Below are 20,438 nucleotides of genomic sequence, written 5' to 3'. Positions count from 1 at the left end.
ACCAGGCTGATCGCAAGGCACTCTCAATCATTTCCCCCTCAGATCTCCAGACTCCTCCGACGACCCTCCGAGCCGGCTGGCCTCCCTCTGGCGGTCTGCCACACCTGAACGGCGCTGCTCCTCTTGTCCTCCGCTGTCATCGCCAGCCCCCCTCCACCCCTGCTGTGGACCTGTGGCCCGAGTCGGCCGCTGTTTCGGCTCCTGATCTAAATTCGGACTCGTAGGGAGTCGCATCGTGCCAACGGGACCTCGCGTCCCCGTCTCTCCGCCCCGTCGCCTGGAGTCTTGGACCCCGGGCCCAAGCTCCTACTTTATTTATTGTATCTATTTCTGGGACACACATTCCTATACTGCTTGCTTGCGTCGATTCACCATGGATTCCCAGGATCAGCGCCCAAGGTCGCCCTCCGCGGGCGTTCATAACCGCAGTCTCAGCCGCTCCGTCTCTCCTCATGCTCAGCATTATCAAGACCTCTCCACCACGACCGCTACCTCCTATCCGGCCGTCTCCTACCAGACCTCCCTCCCCGGCTCGACCGGCGCCGAGGCTTACAGTTATACAAACACCTACTTGTCTCCGGCGCAAGCCTCGTATACTTCCCCTCCGTCTCAGGAGCAGCAGGCCTTTGCCCAGAACCAGCAGCAGTACTCGCACTCGTTCGAGGCCAGTTTCGTCAATCAACTCGAACAGTCCTCCGCCCAGCGGGAGGAGAATTTCTCGAACCTCCTTAATTCGAGCCAGGGCGATTTTGATTTCACCCTTTACTCCACCGACAACAGCGGCGTCCCCTCCGAATTCGACTCCTCCCTCTTGCTGGATCCACAGCAACAGGCGCGACAATCGTCTTCGCAGCCGGGAAATCAGTCGGTCAATCCTGCTGATCTGGTGAGCGCCATGTCGTCGCCTCACAATGCGGCCTCGCCCCATTTTCTGCCCCCGGAACAGCATTCATCCTCCCCGGGGAACAACCACACATCCCCGCCCGCGTCCGGCCCGTTTTATTCCCATTCCCCCCAACACTCCCGGCACACCTCCTTGGATCCCGTAAGCGCGGCCTATATGACCAGCCAGTCGCATTCGGACTGGCAAGGCTTGTTAGGGAATCCTTCCTTCCAAGGCCACCGACGAGCGCCGTCGGAGCACTCGGACGTGTCTTCCGCGGCGCATTCGCCATTCATGGCTCAGCAGGAGTCCTTTGAGGGCGTAGAAAGCAACGCTTCTCCTCTGCTCTCGGCGCAGAATGACTCCAGCCTCTACGAGAATGCTTTGGGCATTGAATCCTTCAGTCTGTCCGAGCAGCAGCAGCAACAGCAGCAGGGATTCAGTCCCGCTCATAGTCCGTATATGTCTCCGCAGACCATGCCGCAACAACAGACCGGCGACATAGGGAACGAGCCTCTGTTTCTCTCGGCGCAACATACCGGTAATCAATTTCCTGCCCTTCAAGGTGATATGTATGGCGAGGGTGCCATGGGGAACATGCAGCCAGCAAGCACTGCTCCCGGAGAGATGGGTCAGGCCACTCAAATGGCCCCGCCTCCATCCATCAACGTTGAGCTTGCGCCTCCTTCTCGAATGCCCAGCTTTGGTCCGGGTAAAGAGGCCGACCTGGATGCTTTGACTCCTCCTTCACGTAAGTTTCTTCCCGATTGCTTTTATGGAGATCCCTTGGTGTTAACTGCCCTGCCACTAGGTTCGCGTGGACGTAGCAAATCGGACCCTTTTGGTCGTCCTGTTGCCCGACCTCGCTCGCCCTCCACAAGCAGCAGTCTGGAGCCGGTGGCCGCGACGAGTCCGAGATCCCTCTCGCCGTTCGACTCACGTAGCAACCCGAGTTCACGCGATCCTTCCCCATCCTCCAAGTCAACGCGACGACAGTCGACCTCCTCCATCGACAGTCGCAACTATATCCTGGATCTGGCGGATCCTCAGCGGCCTGGTGCGTCCCCGAGCGACTCGAAGCGCATGCAGAAACACCCAGCCACCTTCCAATGCCATCTATGTCCAAAGCGCTTCACCCGTGCCTACAATCTGCGGTCTCATCTCCGCACCCACACCGACGAGAGGCCTTTCGTCTGTACCGTCTGCGGGAAGGCATTTGCTCGCCAACATGATCGCAAGAGACATGAAGGACTCCATTCGGGAGAGAAGAAGTTCGTCTGTCGGGGAGATCTGGCCGGAGGTGGCCAGTGGGGCTGTGGACGTCGGTTCGCTCGTGCTGATGCCCTGGGGCGTCATTTCCGATCGGAAGCCGGTAGAATCTGCATCAAACCGCTGCTAGATGAAGAAGCCAACGAGAGGAATCGCAATCTCCTGCAGCAGCAGCAGCAGCAGCAGCAGCAGCAGCAACAACAACAACAGCAAGCAACCGGCCACCTGCAGCCGGTCCCGCAGCCCATGATGATCTCCGGTATGGATAATCAACAGTCGGGTGGTGGGTTCACGCTCCCTGCCGCATTGCTCGCCCAGTATCCTGCTCTCCAGACCCTGCAGTGGGACCAACTCGCCCCGGGGGGCGATGATCCCAACGACATCAGTGGTCGAAGCAGCTTCGACGCGAGTTCGGGCGGGGAGTTTGGGTACGATGAAGACGATTCTGGCCTGAGTGGCGGCTATACCAGTGGTCCGGGGACCATGTATGGCTCGTCGGGGGGCCAGATGCTGGGCGTGAATACGGGTGACGGCGGATATGGCTCTCAGGAGTGGGCCAGCGATTTCGAGCAGAGGTGACCGTTATTTTCTTAGTCATCATGCCCAATTTGTTTCTTGGAGGCTGTCTTTTGTTTGCCTGGAATCTATCTTGATATATAGAGAGGTATTATGGCGTTTGGATTCGATGACACGCGATCATGCTGTCTGATAATAACACCTCCACCCAACCCACTTCATGTTTTTTCTTCTTTTTTTTTGCATGGTACTTCTGTATCAGACTTTCTGGAGTCCATCCCGGTTCCAGTGCAGTGATGATTGGATTGGATTGGATTGGATTATGGGCTTGATTGATGCCGTATGACCAATGACGCCTCTTATGTATTCAATACAATACCCCTGCGGATATTTTTTTTGTGACTTGACGGACGATATGGGTGTGATTGGATTGACTATCAATATCTTGACAATCTGTCCTTTTTTTTTATTTCGTTACTATTTATGAGTGAGTGATCTGGATACCAGTTTGAAGTTTTTCTGTCTTTCTTATATATAGACATTGATGCCTGCTGCTGCTGCAGCAAAATTCAATCTGGATTGAGTTTCCTTTCCTTTCTCCCTGGACATTTATTTCCCCTCTGACTGAATGATGGATTTATCAGTAGATAGACCACCTGTCTCGAGTGAATGCTGGCTAGCTAGCTAGCTAGCTATTCTCAGAAACTAAGATAATATAATATCGGCAAGATAAAACTAAACCTGTATATATATACCGAGGTGACTTGTCAGATCTGATGAATCTGAATCTGAATCTGAATGTAATCTTATCTAATCTAATCTAATCACTCAATCGATCTGACAGATTACCTGGGTAATATATAGATAGGTATATAGAAGACAGAAAACAGAAGACATAGAGCGCAGGAACAAAGAAAAAAAAGGGTATGCTTGCCTTCTTGCCTGCTTGTTCAATCAATCAATCAATCAGACGCCTTAAATAATAAAAAACAAGGAAACGTAAAGTAACAAAACAAAAACGCTACAGGCTAAACTACACGGGTCAATGATAATAATAAAAAGAGAAAAGGAAAAAAGGAGGAAGAGGAAGAGGAAAGGTACAGAATAAACAAAGTAAGTAGGTAGGTAGGTAGTACACGGATCTTTTGTCTAGGCAACGTCTGTCTATTTATCTTATCGGATTGACTTTTTCGTCGTCTGCTACCGCCGCCGCCGCCGCCGCCGCCGCATCGCGACAAGCTTCTCGACCTCAACGATCCATTTGCGCGCAAACTCCTCCTCGGTGAACCGGAGGGCGGATTTCCTCGCGCGAAGCCGCATCGCGACTTTCTCCTCCTCGGGCAGCGCCAGCGCCGCTTCGAACGCTGCGGCGAATTCTTCCTCCGTCGTCGCGCGGAACCCTGTGGCGCCGCTGCCGCTGTCGTCGTCTATGTCCACGACGATGTCCTCGCGTGGTCCGCCCGAGTCGTGCACGACGCTGATCAGCCCCGCTGCTTGGTACTCTACCACGCAGATGCCGAAGTGCTCGTTCCACATCGCGTTCGTCCCGATCGATGCGGTGCGCAGGTGTGATAAGATCGTCGGCCAGCTGGCGTCGCAGAGGAAGGTGGTGTGGTCTCGGATGCGCAGTTCGTGGGCCAGCAGGCGGAGATTGTAAATGTGCGTCTCGTCCGGACTGGAATGCCGCACCGACCCGATAAGGATGAGTTTGGGCGTAGGCCGCGATGCGGACGCCGGGTTTTTGCTTCTGTTGCTGAGAAAGCGCGCGAACGCGCGAAGAATCAGGGCGTGATTCTTCTCTGGTCGGAACTGTGCGATGTAGAGAATGCTGGGCTCCCGATTCCGCTCGCTGGCGCTAGACACTTCAATAGACGATTCGAGCTCCGACACTGCCGTCGGCGGGAAGACGACGGTGGGCTCTTTGTATTCGGCCTTTTGTCGCGCCGGGCCCCAGAGCGATTTGATGTGTGCCGACGTCCAGGACGAATTGCACATGACCACATCGGTCTTGCCCCCGACCCAGCCGTACAGCCGGGCAAACCATTGCCAGTATCTCTTTTTCGCGGCGCCTTTCCATCCCTTGCCCGCGCCAGCATTTAATCCCTTGAGGCCAGTATCGTCATCAAGAGAGACTAACATGTCCGTCGAGATGGTCGGGTAATGTACATAGGCTCCCGTAGGAACCGATGGAAACAGGTATTTCGACAATGCGATGGTAAAAGCATAGCCCATGGTATCGATGTATATATCAGGAGCGAGAAGATTGAACGCGTCATACGCAACGATAAGAGAGCCTAACGACTGGCCTAGGAGCGTCATATACGGGTACATGCTGCTTAGGACGTATTTCCGCGTAGACAGGTAGAGTAAGACCACCTTTGGAGCGTGAAGTCGGATGTTGAATCGAGTCTGCTCCTCGCATCAGTATACGAATAATCGCATGCTGTGGCGCCCCCCTCCCATCGAGAATACTGACCTCGACTCTCTCGAGCATCGCAGCCTTGGTGACCTCCTGATCGCCCGTGTAGATTGCACAGATAGCCTGGCCCAGAGTCAGTCGCAACAACTATTGAGAGTCACTGTCAATTCTACCTTTGGCCAGCGCATCTGTGTTGCCTTTACGGCAGCCCAAAGCACACGTTCTCCGCCGCCTCCGGCGTTGCTATGCCGTCAGTCAGCAGTCTGGTGAAGTCTACTTGCTTCTTGGTCGTCCTACCAAAATGGGTGGAAGAAGCCAATGATTCCCTCCCAGTCATCTCCCAAAGGCTCCCCATTGCCCGCGATTCCTGGCACAGAGTTGTCGACCTTCTCCCAATCTTCATCCTCCGTCGTCGCTCCGGACGATGACTTGGCCTGTTTGGATCGCAATTCCTCCTCCTCGATGCACGCGCGGGAAAGGATCTGCTCTCTCCTCGCTTTCGTTTTGTTCTTGATGGACCACCCGACGGCACGGAGCACATAACTCAGAGCATATCCCGCCACTTTTGGCGCTACGAGCAACGTAGCGACGACGGCGAGAAGGGTGACGACGGATGTAACCAGGAAGGACATGGTGGGCAGAGGGAGAGAGATGATGCAAGCTCGCAGAACGCTAGGCCATCATGCAGGAAGAATCAACAAGGGGAGGAGTTGGCTCCGGGAGCCTCTTGCCAGCAAGGTAAACCCCCCTTTCTTTGTCCGAGAGCTGGTTGTCCTGGTCTGATGGCCGCAGCAGCAGACCAGGCCACATTGCCCTTGCCGATGCCTTATCGGCGGGCCACGTGATGGCGGGCGGGACAAACAGAGCAAATGCTAAACAGTGCAAATGGAGCTCCGAGTCCGCAGCCTCCGCGAAAGCTAAGCAAAACCGGATCAGGAGTACGGAGGACGCGGTACAACTGACAAGTCCACTGACCGCCGCAATTGGCACAGGCGTTCATTCCGGTATTCCTGTTCCTTCGTTCCTTGCAGGATATATACATAATCATTGGTTGTGATTCTTCGCTCAATCAAGCTTCGTTGTTGCCATGAGACCCCTTTGTCCTCGAGCGACTCTCTGGTCGCGTCTTCGCCCAATTATCTCGTCACAGACCTCCCCTCGTCAGGTTCGATGTTTCCATCTGACGAGGCCCTCGCCGTTCCTCAATGAAGTCTTGCAGGTCTCATCTGCCTTCCTGCATGGCGTGCATTCCGTTACCGGCTTGCCTTGGGTAGCCTCCATTCCCCTGACCGCGCTCATAGTTCGAACAGCCGTTGCGATGCCCCTGCAGATCTATTCGAAAATCCACGCTCGAAGACAGCGCGATATCTATCCGCTTGTTCTCTCGTGGCGGAAGCATTACGAGAAAATCATCATGCAGCAACGTAAGGAGCGAGCTAAGGAGCGATATCAGGAGCTAATCCTACCCATACAAGCCCAATCGCTCCTGAGAAAAAACGTCAGACAGAAGGTGGCGGACCTCTTTAAACGTCGGAAAGTTAATAAATACTGGAGGTTTATTCCGTTCTTGCAAATGCCCATCTGGCTTTCCCTCATGGAGGGTCTTCGGGCCATGTGCGGCAATGACAAGAGTCTGATAAGCTATCTGCTGACGTCCAGCTCTACGACTCCTGAACAGTCCATTACTTCTGTCCTTGAGCCGTCTTTGGCTACAGAAGGTGCCCTTTGGTTTCCGGATCTGCTTGCCGGAGACCCTACCGGCGTACTTCCCATTACGCTCGGCTTGTCTATATTGCTGAATGTCTCTACCGGCTGGAGGACTCCTTCTTTCGGGGAAATCTCGGATTACCCCAGAAATGAGATGTTACAGCATTTGACATTCCGTTTGCTCAAAGGCGGTATGCAAACCCTGGCCATCTATATTGGCCTATCGGCTTACTTGACCGGTATGCCTGCCGGTTTGATGATCTACTGGATCACGAGCACGAACATCGCAACACTTCAGTCGCTATTCCTGGATAAGTACATGTTTGCCATAAAGCCTTTGAAGCCGTGGACGAAGATGTATGTGGGCATCCTTCGGCCTGGAGAAGTCAAGCCGCCGTCGAAAACGTGAGTGAGATTCGCGAAACGCCGGAAACCGCTGCATACCGCCCGTCCATTATGGGATCGAATGGTCCCGGAATCTGTTGCGCATGTATGTACAGCGTCGTGGCGACTTGGGAAAGGCCCACTCGGTGCAGGTCACGGTTCAATTCGCAGCGAAATCTGTGCTGAGGATTTGTTGAGGTGACACTCAATAAATCCCAGTGACAGAGAGCATACTCTTCCGGGTCCCGCATTTAACAGTTCGGCTTGGGCTAGTCTGCACGCTTCGGAGAAAGTTGGTCATGCGTATATATCCTGCTTGACTGCAGGACGTGCTACCCTATCTCCAGAAGCATTCGCGGGCCTGTCACACGTTGTACTGAGTGGAGATATTCTTGGAGGAACAAAAGAACAAAAATTCTCATTGTTAAGGAGATCTCGAGTGGGTCTCTCACTGGTGGTAGGAGGGGTGAATTGGAATACGCCCCGGACGTGCTCAGTTGCTAGTGCTTTCTTGAACCCTTCGTTTCATAGCATGTCTAGGCATTTTATGCCTGAAAGGTCTTCCAGTTCAGCAACACCCCATCGTTGATCCGGGGTCGAGGTAGTTACGTGCGCTTGCTGGAAGGGTCCGAAGAGAAAAAAATATAAATATGAACCATTAGAAAGGATATGCTTTCATGAATCTTGAATCAATAGATTTCACTGTTGCATGGAGGTGAAATTCTTCTCTTCTCGAGTACAGTAGATATCTTATCAAGATAACCAGCTGACATGCAACCTCATATACGTGAAATTTTGGAAAGAGGTCGGGTGCCATTTAGAGCGTAGTAAGAATAACGTTGCCATCAAACGCCGAAAGTTCCTTTTTTCTAAAACAAAAACAATACATTACAACTGTTGAAATAGTAGGACAAATAAAACAAGGAAAAGCGATGCTCCATCGATTACAGCTTCGGTTTCGGGTTCTCCCTCGAAGCACTCGCTTCCTCGTTGACTGTTACGCTGCGATCGTCGGTGCCTGCGCCGAAGAAGATCACCTCGACAGTGATATCATCCCTTTTTGGAAATTGTTAGTGGCGAATTCCATCTCACAGTTCCTGAGAGAAACGTACCGATATCTTCTCGAGTAGGGACTGGGCAGAGTCAGCAGAGCACAGACCATGTCCTTGTCCTTTCCACCCATCGCATTCCGGACGAGGTGAGTGGCAGCGTTCTTGTCTTCGACCACGAATCGCTGGGCAGCTCCAGGAATATCGTATTGTTGCTGGCGAATCGGAGGTCGCTGGCCTTCTGTCTTGCTCTCCGTCGACTTTTCGACCGGAAGCTGTTTGGCATCCGATCTAAACCAGCTCTGTAACCACGCCTTGTTCGTCCCATCTACGTTACCGGAACGCTGATGTTCGATCCATTGACCGACAAGTCCAATCACTTCTTCATTGCTCAGCATTTCCCACAACCCGTCCGTGGCTAGGACGAGGAAATCTCCTCTCTCCGGATCTATCTTGGTGGTTGTTATGACAGGTTCCGCTGTCACATAAGGTGGTGTCTTGAGGAACTGGTGCGGAGTCCGTCCGAAGAATCGACTTTTGATCTTTTCCTGCGTTTCCTTGGTCCATTTGTAGAATGCATCTCCAAACGAACGACTAGGTTCGAGTTGACCCAAGATCCTTCCGTTTCGGACGACATAGGGTTCTCCAGGATGCTCTTCCTGAAGTCGTTTGACCTCAGATGGAGTCCCACCGGTCTGATCTTCCGACAGCGCTGTCGCAGTCCACTTGCCGTTTGGTCCCCGACGTCCTAGGACCGCTCGAGAGTCACCTGTGCAGGCTACTCGCAGATCTTTCGATCTGGAGTCGTAGAAAGCCAAAAGAGCACATGATCCCGACAAGGCAGGAGCTAGAAGCTCAGCAGCAACACGTCTGGAATTGGCTTTCATGACCTTATCCACGCTGTCGTAGACAATATCGTTATCGAGACGAACAAAGCCGCGCTTGATAGCGGCGTCAATTGCTTCCGGAGATGGGGTAAGAACAGCGGGATCCGCAGCAGCAGCCTTATACGTGTCATTCAATTCTCGAGCCACATAAGAGATGAGGACGTTGCGCAACTTGGCGGACGTGGTCCACCCACTGGTGAAAATAATTAGAGCGATTTTCCTAGACAAACTGGGAAGAGAGAAGATCATACGAGTGCCCGTCAAAAACGCCCCAGAACATCCAGTCACTATTGGGCGACCCATCTTGCGTGGCTGCCACAGATTGCGGGACCTCGACTATCTTTTCCGCATGGTCATCCTCGATGGGTGAATTGCTCGGAACCTGGACGATGTCATATCGCACAACGCCTTGGCCACGGTTAACCAGATATGATTCCTCATTCCTCCGGAGCTTTTGAGTCGCTTGCTCTGGCGTCAACATTTCGAGAACTCCTCTGTCTGAATCATCCGTCTGCTTCGCAAGAGGCTGATCACCGGACAGAGATGCGGTATAGAATTGATCATTTTCGACCAGCAGAGCGCGACGGGCCAGCTGTCCTGAATCCTCTCCGGTAGTATCCACGGGAGACTCGGCACTAGAGGAGGAGTCAGCTATCCCTCGCGACTGGAAGGCGCCGGTTGACACTGACGTCGCGTTGAGGCCTAACGCGGCTGACGGCTGAGCAGTACTTCCTTTGTATGCATACCAAGCCCCTGAGGCCACAAGTGTCGAGATAAAAGCCAGAGAGAAATTCCGAACGTGCATGGAGGACTGTAGAGAGGCAGGAATGAAGGCAGCGTTTCTTCCGGTCGAAGAAGGCCGCAGCCCGAGCGCGTGGCCGCTGGAAAAGTAGGCGCAGTTTGCTCTCCTACCGCCGACCTTCCATACTGGAGCACGACGGGCAGTACGGAAGGCCTGGACAGCAGCGCGACGCATTGAAACGGGGAAGAGAGGAACCTTTCAGATAGAATAACCCATGTACGATGGATTATTGATCCGTCAACAAGCAGCCGAGCCGAGCCTGCGAGACGAGATACGTGACTTGAACCATCACGTGCCAGGCCCGTCACTAGGGCGGAGTTCGACGTCACGTGATAAGAGGGCTCGGTTTCGCGCTAATCCTTATTGGTCGATGTCGTCACATCTCCGGCGGCGATCCTCGTTCTTTATGCGGGCGGAGTCCAGATTATTATCTGTCTTCAGATAACGAGCCGCACCAGGGAATTTGCCATCTGAGGACATCCGTGTGGGAGGCGACTGTCCGCCAGCTTTGCGCGCGGTCCTGGTCTGAATTTTGTGAAATTTATATCCGAGAAGTCTTTGCCGATCTCTATGCGCTTTATTGCATACTCTCGGACTATTAGCCGTGCTTCCTAAAACTCAAGCGGGGGTCGACTGCTCGTTCGGACTTTTTCCAGCCAACAATATTTGCGAGAATAGGTCGTCCGCATGTCGTCTCGGGCGCTACGAAAGCTGCAGAAGCAGCGCGAGCAGGAGGCGCAGCGAGCCGCCCTGCAGGCACAAGACCAGGCCAGCGAATCTAGCGACGAAGGCCCCGAAACGTTTGCGCCGAAGCCCAAACTCAACGCCTTCGATTTGCTCAACACCCCTGATGAAGATGAACAACAATCAGATGATGAAGGCCCTGCCGAGACAGCTCCTGAACCCTCTGCAGCCACCGTTACGACCACGAAACCCAGTGGGCCAAAGAAGAAGAAGAAAAAGAAGAAGAAGGCACCGAAAGAGCCTGCTACACCTGCAGCGGCTGAAGAGAAAGAACTAGACGAGATCGACCGTGCTCTGAGAGAGTTGTCGACTACCCATAGTCCTTCAACGACTGCGGATGGCCTTTCCCAGACGACCCCGGCGGGCCGGGATAGTCAGTATGCAAAATTACCTGAAGAACTCCTTGCGATAGATCCGAAATCTCTTAACGCTATAAATGAGATGCGGAAACTGTTCGGTAACATTGTTCTCGAGTCGTTCGATCAGCCTGAAAGTGGCGGTTCTGGGCGCCGAAGGGAAAGGCAAAGAGAAATGATCGATTTGGGCAGGGCCTTGACTGGACGCTATAGTCCTGCCAGCAGAGGGCAGAGTCTTGCTGGAGTGACGCTGCGAAAGAATATACTTATGCAAGGAAAGGATGAGTGGCCTCGAGCACCCAGTGGAGGACTTGGAATGGAGCTTGTGGAGAAGCTTCCGACGGGGCACAACGTGTACCGGATTGTGCATAACGCCGCCTACCGCGATGTCCAGATGCAGTTCGATATGTGTGTGGAATCGATGGATCCACAGAGGTTGATTCATCACTTACAGTATAACCGTGAGTCCCTGAAACCCCTCACTATAGCCGTTCGACCAGAGAATGCTCACACCTCCAGCTTACCATATCTCCACTTTGCTTCAAGTTTCGGAGATAGCAAAACACCAAGGTGATCATGCTGTCTCTGCGGACCTCCTGGAACGAGCATTGTTTAATATAGGGCGCTCTGCGCATTCCTCTTTTGGGAACAAACTGAAAGAAGGGAAGGCGAAGCTTGATTTTATCCACATGGAAAATCGAGAGCTATGGCTGGTGGGGTGGCGATATATTGCTAATCTGGGAATGAAGGGGACGTGGAGGACAGCATATGAGTGGGCAAAGCTGCTGCTCAGTCTAGATACCAAGGATCCGTATTGCATGAGACTCTTGATCGATCACCTGGCACTCCGAGGCAGACAGTACGAGCATTTCATCGAATTATGCACAAAGACCGTGTTCAGGGACGAATGGGAGCAGTTCCCCAACATCCACTGCTCTCTGGCATTGGCATACTTCCGCTTGAATAAGCCGAAAGAAGCCCGTGAACAGCTGCGCCGAGCTATGTCGCGGTACCCCTGGATTTTCTGCAGATTGGCACAGGAACTGGACATCCAGTCAATTCCCAGGCGCATCTGGGGCAAGATGCCTCCAGCGCAGTCCCATGAGCTCCTGACTGAGCTCTACATATCTCGCACCAAGGACCTGTGGAACAGCCCCGAAGTGGTTTCTCTGATTGTGGAAATCGCCGATACGCTTCCCGAGAAGGAGGAGCCGGTAGAGCCTCCGGAGATCACGCTTGACATTGCGCGCCATGTCGTGCTCTCTGATATTCCCAAAGTCACCACTCATCTTCCTACCCGCTTTACATCTGGACGGATATCCGCATCAGATCCGCTTCCTCCGTATGATTCTGAAGCCTTCCGTCAACAGTCAGACCCAACACCATCCTACCTCTCCCGAATTCCAGAGTTTGGAAGACCTCAATGGTTACGTGACTTCCTGGAACGGCTCAATAATGGAATGGGAGGGCCAGAAATCCCGCGTTTCCCCGGCGACGCTGACACGGACTTGAGCGATGAGGATATTCTGCCCGAGTTGGAATCTGATCCTGAAGCTGGTGCGGATTCTCGATCGGCGCACCAGCCTCCATCTGGAGACGACCAGGCCATGCTCGAGCAATGGCTTTTAGGACAAGGTCTCCGGTCCTTGCATGAGTTCCTTCGTCAGTACGGCATCGATCGTGGAAATTGGGGAGAGGCAGTTGGCTTTACTCCGCTGGAGGCATACGTGGATGCCCTCAGCGCTATTCGATCAGAGTCAACCAGGCAGCGCCTGTTGAATGGGCCGATTAGAGAAACTCTTGGTGATATTGCGGTTGAGATTCTCCAAGACGAATTGCAAATGCTCGAGGAGGATGTTTGAACTATACTGAGCCTGAGAACGGATGATCCTGCGAATCGGCAGAGTTGTCGTGCTGTAAATATAGACGAGATGGAAAGTTAAAAGAAAAAAATCTTTAAAACAGACCAAAAAAAGATAGAGAAATGAGACAAGATACCCTATATACACCCATCGACTTCATCCCTGTTTTTGTTTTCTATAGCCCGTCTGACGACACGAGAAGAATATGAAATTTGAATGAGTCATGACATCCACATACGGGCCTGTCACTTGATATCTTGCTGGTGTAGATCGGCTAAGAAATTTCCAAGAAAAGCATGACAAGCTCCCTGACAGCATGGACAGACACCCAGGCAACGGTGTGCTACATAAATATCGCAACAATGTCTGTCCTCCCAACAGAACCCGGGGCCTCTAGCTCAAGTGGCTAACACCACTCCTCTTCCTCCTCTCTCTTTCTCTCTCGCTGGGGGCCCTGGGTTTGAGACGCACCGCCGTCAGTAAAACCCTTGCCTTTTCGAGGACGTCAAAAAAAGACGGAGAAAATGAGAAACAGGGGTTTTCGTAGCACCCCCTAACAGCTGAAAGGGCTGGGGGGTGTGAGCTTTTTTACATCTCTGTACTACCTTTTTTTCTTAAAATACTCGTTTTGCTTATTTTTTTTCACTTTCCTCTTTTGTCACTTCTTTTTTGTTGTTGTTTTGGTCGGTGATGTTATATTTTCCTGATTAGGAAAGTCACGTTATCTCCCGAGCGCGCCTGCCACGTCTTGCGGATGTTTCCTGGATTTCGCTTCCCAGGAGTCCTTATCTTTATTATTTTTTTTACGACAAATCCAATACCGAATAATGCGCTGTCTCAGCAGTGGCTACGATCTCGATATATCCCCTACAATATTCTCTCTTGGATAAGGGCACCAGATTAGCATTATCTAGGTACAGTGCATCTTGTTCTTTGTTATCTCTACAACTCATGGCCGGACCGCTGAAACTTCTCGCAAACTCTATCCTTGGCGGTCGAAGTGTTTTAGGCTCGACCACGGGTCATGGAAAAAAAGTCGCAGCAATGATGAGCTATGTATTTTTCACCTTCTACTAATTTCCCTTCTACTAAGAGACAACATGTATTCTTGGCTCACCGTCAACATACAGGCTAAGTTCGGAGCCACGACTTCCATGGATTTCGCCGGATTTGCTCTTCAGCAGCCAGTGTCTCAAACGAAAAGCAACTCTGCTCGTGCCAGCATCTGTCAGCGTATTCACAACCCTTGCCTAGCCGCCTCTGGGTCCAGAAGGAACATGAACCAGATCCTGATTCCCCTGGGGCTAGGTCAAACCTCCACCTAACATTGACATTTGATAGCCATGTCGGGCACCACCTGCAGTGCGAGACAGTGGGATACAGGTATGGTCTTGGAGGCCAGGGGTATGCGTCCATAATATGGGAAAAGATGCTGCGGTGTGGACAGCAGAGTCGTTCAAGTGGTACTAGATCGGTCGGCCGGTCGATATTAGTTATGGTGTATTCGGTTTGGACAATCAAATCCCCATCAGCTTGCAGAAGAGGTCTGATTCTGGTAAATAGGGTTCTCCCAGGGTCATAATTGTAAGAACACTCATGCCGGAACGACTTTCCTTCCATCATTCGCGCAACGAGTTTCCGTTTGTCTCGAAACGTCAGGTTTATGCAAGGACAGAGTTGGACGACTCCGAGGAACGGCCCCAAAATACAAGTTCTCTGCTCTGCACTTCTGGCCAGCTCTTCAGCCGTAAACTCGCTGGTAGGATGGAGTTTGAGACAGTCGGAACAACAGCGCCACCGGGAATCCTCCAGATGCCGGAGTAACTTCCACCATTCTGAGTAGAAGACATTCAAAGCGCGCGTAGGGAGAATATAGCGGTATGGCGACAAGCTGTAGAAGTCCTTAGGCCGCTGAAACTGGATGGACCGTCGGAGGGCTCCAGAGCTGTCGATGACTCTCAGAAAGGATTTGCAGGTCAATGCGAGGAGCAGTTGAGAATAGGGAGGGAGCAGGGCGGCTATCTCGAGAATGAGCTCAACGGGCAGTCTAGGAAAAGGTGAGGGCTTCTCCTCTGGCCATGTGATCAATCGAAGTGGCCTCTGAGAGGTAACTGGTCCAACTGAAGTTTTCTCCAAGCATGTGTTTGTTGGAGACGCCCGAAAAATAGGCGGCAGATCTTGTTCTGGAGATGGACGTGTTAGTATTTGCTGTTGTAGCTGTCGTTTCTGTCTCGCCCAACGTCCCCCTGGGAAGGGCAAATGCCAAAGCAATAGCGTCATCAACACGACAAGAGCGAGCATAGTCAACGTATAGTAATTAAGGTGATCGATTCCCCCCGTGAATGTAAACGGAACTCGATCGTGGGAGGTCATGGTGTCAGTTGGCGAAGCTCGTTCTTCGGCGGAGCTGTATGGACGACGGGTCGTGGTATACATTGCATCTGTCAGAGGCTCTTAAGGTTAGATGTGGTCAGTGTTCTGCTTAGATTCTGAGTTAGCAAGCTCTGGCAGCCCAGTTTACCTATGTGTAGGCTGTGGCCTAAGGTTTTAATCCAGCAAGGTCCATCCGCATGTACTACTGGGGTACAGTACACAAGGCTCAATATGGAGATCAGGAGTGAACGGCTGCTGTTGTCCACTCTGACTGTAACATCCAGGTAGAAGTGGGTGTTGCAGACGACGTCACATATAAAAGTGCGCCATATTCGAGGGTACTCTTGATAGATTCCCTTGCAAGTGGGATGGAAAAGGATATGAGAAAGGAGGTAAGGTAGAGGGCGCTATGAGCAGTAGTGAATGCGGTGCTCAGACCAGAAGAGGAGCCAGACAGTAAGTAAAACAGCAGGCAGAGACACAATCGGGAGTCAATGACATCAATAAGTTTCTGGGGCTACTATACTTAAAACGCTTTGGGGGAGTTTTCTGGTATCAGGCGTTGCAATCTCTGGTACTAGAGAAGAGTCGTCCAAGGCTGCCTGGTTTGGCTGCTCCAGCCAATGACTCAAAACGATCTCAATGCTTTCTTTATATTCCCATGCTCCCTCTCTCCCTCTTTCTCTTTTTCTCCTTCCATTACTATCTTTAACCACTGGCTTCAGAGACATATCAGCAACAAGGATTACAATCGTGCAGATTTCCACATAGTGCGCTGTCTCTCTAGGGTGAGCATAGGTCAGCCAGGTCAGGTGCAGCATGCTGTAGGGCTTTCCGGAACACGTGATCGAATCCGGGGTTTTGCGGCCTCAGGCATCCGGCGAACCGGAAGTGGCTGACGGAGAATTCCGAGATAAAGAACGCAACGGCCAATGATAGCGACAGCCAGATTTTTTTTTTTAGGCCTTTTTCGGCCCCGCAGGTGTCATGACGGCCGACTTAGTCGAGCACTCCCATTCAGCTCCTGACCTAAGCAGCAGGATCCTTCCACGAGCAAGCAAGTGCAAAGCAAACTTTGCTTGCTAGTTTTTTTATCTTCCTCATGCGATTCCAGCGACTCAATCGCCTTTGAGCTCCCCCCTGCTCATTAGGGGTCCTTTCCCCTTTCAACGCTGCGGACTCTCCTTCCTTATATACGTCATCACTTACTTCCCCGGTTTTCACCAACGGCTGGGTGCATTGTCGCGTTCTGCAGAGCAGCGCTGCCCAACATGGCTACCCAGCTGAACCTTGCCAGGGATGGCGTTCCTCTCACTGCTCGTGAAGCTGCGTCGGGGATTCTGGGCTCGATATCGCTGACCTGCTGGATGTTTCTCTTGGTATGTCTTCCGACTGAACTTGCGTTCTGAGTTGGGCGTAGCACAATCAACACGAGTTTGGGTGAAAAGGGCCAAATTTGATGACTCGGAGAAAGATGGCGACAATACTAACAGGGTCCGATATAGCTCCCTCAGCTCATTGAAAACTACCGTAATGGCAGCGCCGAGGGGATTTCAATGGCCTTCCTTCTCGTTTGGTTTGTCGGCGACGTCACAAATTTCATCGGGGGAGTCTGGGCGCAGCTGGTCCCTGTCGTGATCGCTATCGCCGTCTACTTCTGTATTGCAGATGGAGTCCTCATTGGCCAATGCCTGTATTACAATATCCGCAATGCGCGCCGTGAGAGACGCCGCCAGAGCGTGTATTCGTCGACCGAGCCACCGACCCCGACCACTCCGCTTCTAGGACGGAGTCTCAGTGACGACTTTGGTCTAACGGGGTCGCGACGACGGAGGTCTTCTGCATCACTGAGAGACGGCCAGCCACGACGGACGAGCCACCCGGAGGATACTCTGGCCAAGATCGTCGAAGAAGGAGAGTCGGGCGCCAGAGCGTGGGTGAAGAACCTGGTCAGCGTGTTGGCTATTGCCATGATCGGGACGGCAGGCTGGGCGATTGCCTGGCAAACGGGCATGTGGAAGCCTTCGCCGGAGGAGCATGGGGGCAGATCGGAGATGGTGCCTGGAGCGCAGGTGTTGGGCTACTTCAGTGCGATCTGCTATCTGGGGTGAGTTTGCGTTGCGCTACCGTTTGTGTCGAGCTAGCTAACGTTCGATTTTCAGAGCACGTCTCCCACAGATCTACAAGAACTACACCGAGAAGTCGTGTGAGGGTAAAAATTGCCGACTGACTGAAATGTTCGGTGAAGCATTAAGCTGATAACGCCGCCTCATTCAGGTCTCTCTCTTCTATTCTTCATTCTCTCCCTGTTGGGAAACCTTACCTATGGCGCGGGGGTACGTATGATGGATCCGCCTTCAGGTTCTGTTATGGCCAATATACCTTGACTGACATGTTCTTTCTGGTTGTAGATCCTCTCCCACTCAACCGACAAAGAATACTTCCTAACCAATCTACCATGGCTGGTCGGCTCACTGGGCACCATGGTAGAAGACGTGGTAATCTTTGTCCAATTTCGTCTCTACGCGGCGAACGACCAGCGAATTATGGCGGTAGCATAAGCCTATCCCCCAGCAGGATCTTCCCACCTTTTTTTTTCAATCAAACACCGGATAGATCGATTACGGTACCAAGATTCTCCTACTACTCACCATCCCGACAGATCCATTGGGAACTCCACGGTGAGGGTTTTTTGTCACATGTATAATTACATGTAAGTACATACTGTACTTTGTACATATATACACTCTTGGGCTAGAGCGTGTATGGGTGGAGTGGCCTACTGTCCTTCTTTTCCTTTTCCTTTTTTTCCTTTTTTGTTTCGCAAAAAAGTCGGTTATCGGGGGAGGGGAAAAAAAAAGTTATTGTCTGTTTGTATTCATTTCAAGGACCACAGGAGGTGTACCAGGTTAGGGCTGTTTCTTCTGTTCTCTCTCTTTCTCTCTCTCTTTTTTGTTTGGGCACTGTCTGTTATACTGTACCATGAGGCCTGTTTTCTCCGTTCCTTTCCTTTTCCTTTTCTTTCCTTTCTCGTCTTTCTTTCCATGTCATTCACAGTACTATAGAGAATAGAGGTAAAAAAAAGAACTCCCAGATCAAAGGAACTCGACCCTTCTAGGTCCGTAGTATGTAGATGACTAGCGAAAAGGCGGGGAGTCGAATACGGAGTAAATAATAGAAGCGGGGATAAAAAAAAGCGAGAATAATTAACTTTTACAAGTTCATAGATTTTTTTTTGCTCATTACTCATTTCCATTTCATTTTCCGGAATCCAAACACACCGGCATCCGGCCATTTTCTATTTGCTTTTTTATTCCACTCACTCACTCATTGCACGTTGCACATTGCACATTGCTCCTAGCCAGCCAGGCCACCGATTTGAGCGGGTGGAATTTTTTTCTTTGACTCTCATTTCCCTTTGTTTGTTTTCCACCAACACGACACGACCACCGTGTGTTAAACAAGCAAAGCTTAAATCAAAATTCGAACAAGTCTTTTGCGCCATCCCGCAATCCATGGATTGAATTCATGGTCTCTAGATCTCCGTTTTTGGGAAACGTTCATTCGCGGATTATCGAGTACATAAGGGAAGAAGAGGGTAACGAGGATAAAAAGAAAAGGAGAAACGAGGTAAGGGAAAACGTAACAGGGGCGAAACGGCGGCGTAAAAAGAAACCGTTTAGTCGAAAAGACCGAAGCCCATGTCCTCGTCGGACTCCTCTGTAATTGCAGGAAAAAGACACATCGTTAGCGGGAGGTTCTTCCCTTTCAATTGAAAAGGATTGGGTCTGAAAGAAGTGCGGCATACCCTCTTCCTTCTTCTTCTCCTCCTTCTTCTCCTCAGCAGCAGCCTCAGGGGCAGCACCACCCGCAGCAGGAGCAGCGGCGGCAGCGGGGGCAGCAGCACCGGCGGAGCCAACGTTGGTCAGCAGTTCCTTGACATCCTTGCCCTCGAGAGCCTTGGCGAAGATCTGGGACCAGATGGGCTCGACCTCCGGAACGTTGGCGGTCTTGATCAGAGTGTTGAGCTTGTCGGCCTGTGTCGAACAAAACACGAAAAAGTTCACAAGTCAGTCCAGACAGATCAATCAAGTTTTTTATATTTCCCTCTTTGTCTTCTCTCTTTTGTCTTCTTCATTCCCTTTCCCTTTCTCTATTCCTTTCTCTATTTTTCTTCCATCGCACAAATTGTGTCCGATGATTGAGGGGAAGGGAGTGCACGTACGGTGATCTCGACGCCGTCGTCGGCGAGGATCAGGGCCGCGTAGGAGACAGCAAGCTCGGCGGTAGACATGGTGGTCGAGGAGACTGGTGGACGAGAGATGGGTAGTCTCGAGGAATGCCGGTGGATGGATTGACGGAGAGGAGAGAGGAAAGAGAAGCAGAAACCGGTCGCGACGGAACTGATATGATGACAAGGCTGGCCAAGCGGGATCCAACGGTGGCAGCGCCGAGTGTGTGATTTCGCGTAAAAGCCCTCGCTTAGATTCCCAGTCGGGAAACGCGCCTGCGCACGCGGCTAGTCCGTATCGGGCGTAATGGATGCTGACTCAGCAGCGCTCAGCCTTGCCGCTGAGATCATCTCGGCGCTCGAGTCGGCCCGAGCGGGAAGGACCAGACTGGTCGCTGCCCAGACTCAGGTGATGTGGTCATGATTGCCGCTCCCGGTTCCAGCCAAGAGCACTTGCTGGATGGACTGCGAGGCATAATGGAGATATAGTGATTCTGTGCTTCTCCCTGCGGCCTCCGGACGTGCTCCTGTCTTTTCGTAGCGGTGTCCTGTACTGCTCCGTATTTGTATGTAGTCCAGCAAAAATCAATGTGATGTCAGCTCTCAGTACACCTATCTATCTCTTGTGTTCCACTCTCCACTCTCCGCCGGCGTAACACGGGCCACCCCACCTCTGGGCTTGAACTCCCCTCCCATCACCTGATCTGTCAGCCTCCTCTTTCCATTTCGCTCGACATCTGCAGCCAAGTTGAATTGATTTGGTCTTTATTCCTCATTTCGCAATCGACCTCTTCTAATTCATCTCTTGGGACCTGAATGCGTTGAGCTCCATCGGATTCCCTCGTCTCCGCCATGGAATCCCCCGCCGTCCCCGTCCCGCTTGATCCGCTCGAGCAACCCATCCTCGACCGCCTCCTCCGCACCCGTGATGCTCTTCTCCTTCTCAAGCAGGACAA

General features: G+C 52.0%; 7 protein-coding genes across 7 annotated transcripts; 4 read left to right on the top strand and 3 right to left on the bottom strand.

The window, feature by feature from the left end:
- Positions 1-373: 373 nt before the first annotated feature.
- On the top strand, positions 374-2,731 carry T310_4451 (C2H2 type zinc finger domain protein; the record flags this gene model as incomplete). Its single annotated transcript, XM_013472651.1, has 2 exons — positions 374-1,634; positions 1,695-2,731. The coding sequence occupies 2 exons, from the start codon at positions 374-376 to the stop codon at positions 2,729-2,731; spliced, it is 2,298 nt and encodes a 765-aa protein (XP_013328105.1).
- A 1,137-nt stretch (positions 2,732-3,868) lies between these two features.
- Positions 3,869-5,719, bottom strand: T310_4450 (Alpha-1,2-mannosyltransferase (Alg11); the record flags this gene model as incomplete). The annotated part of the gene is made up of 4 exons (XM_013472650.1): positions 3,869-5,077; positions 5,145-5,210; positions 5,261-5,330; positions 5,385-5,719. 4 exons carry the CDS (start codon positions 5,717-5,719, stop codon positions 3,869-3,871), a joined length of 1,680 nt encoding a protein of 559 aa, XP_013328104.1.
- A 782-nt stretch (positions 5,720-6,501) lies between these two features.
- Positions 6,502-7,767, top strand: T310_4449 (uncharacterized protein; the record flags this gene model as incomplete). Its single annotated transcript, XM_013472649.1, has 2 exons — positions 6,502-7,199; positions 7,398-7,767. The coding sequence occupies 2 exons, from the start codon at positions 6,502-6,504 to the stop codon at positions 7,765-7,767; spliced, it is 1,068 nt and encodes a 355-aa protein (XP_013328103.1).
- Positions 7,768-8,122: 355 nt separating this feature from the next.
- T310_4448 ([Pyruvate dehydrogenase (acetyl-transferring)]-phosphatase) lies at positions 8,123-10,090 on the bottom strand (the record flags this gene model as incomplete). Its single annotated transcript, XM_013472648.1, has 3 exons — positions 8,123-8,234; positions 8,291-9,307; positions 9,366-10,090. The coding sequence occupies 3 exons, from the start codon at positions 10,088-10,090 to the stop codon at positions 8,123-8,125; spliced, it is 1,854 nt and encodes a 617-aa protein (XP_013328102.1).
- A 513-nt stretch (positions 10,091-10,603) lies between these two features.
- On the top strand, positions 10,604-12,878 carry T310_4447 (uncharacterized protein; the record flags this gene model as incomplete). Its single annotated transcript, XM_013472647.1, has 2 exons — positions 10,604-11,477; positions 11,536-12,878. 2 exons carry the CDS (start codon positions 10,604-10,606, stop codon positions 12,876-12,878), a joined length of 2,217 nt encoding a protein of 738 aa, XP_013328101.1.
- Positions 12,879-16,522: 3,644 nt separating this feature from the next.
- T310_4446 (Vacuolar membrane PQ loop repeat protein) lies at positions 16,523-17,510 on the top strand (the record flags this gene model as incomplete). Its single annotated transcript, XM_013472646.1, has 3 exons — positions 16,523-16,630; positions 16,757-17,358; positions 17,414-17,510. 3 exons carry the CDS (start codon positions 16,523-16,525, stop codon positions 17,508-17,510), a joined length of 807 nt encoding a protein of 268 aa, XP_013328100.1.
- Positions 17,511-18,930: 1,420 nt separating this feature from the next.
- T310_4445 (60S acidic ribosomal protein P1) lies at positions 18,931-19,545 on the bottom strand (the record flags this gene model as incomplete). The annotated part of the gene is made up of 3 exons (XM_013472645.1): positions 18,931-19,016; positions 19,060-19,288; positions 19,477-19,545. 3 exons carry the CDS (start codon positions 19,543-19,545, stop codon positions 18,931-18,933), a joined length of 384 nt encoding a protein of 127 aa, XP_013328099.1.
- Positions 19,546-20,438: the final 893 nt, after the last annotated feature.

Source organism: Rasamsonia emersonii (assembly GCF_000968595.1).
Source record: "Rasamsonia emersonii CBS 393.64 chromosome Unknown ctg1118621760114, whole genome shotgun sequence".
Taxonomy (NCBI): Eukaryota; Fungi; Ascomycota; class Eurotiomycetes; order Eurotiales; family Trichocomaceae; genus Rasamsonia; species Rasamsonia emersonii.
Note: the sequence above shows the minus strand (reverse complement) of the source record. Positions and strands in the feature narration are given on the sequence as shown.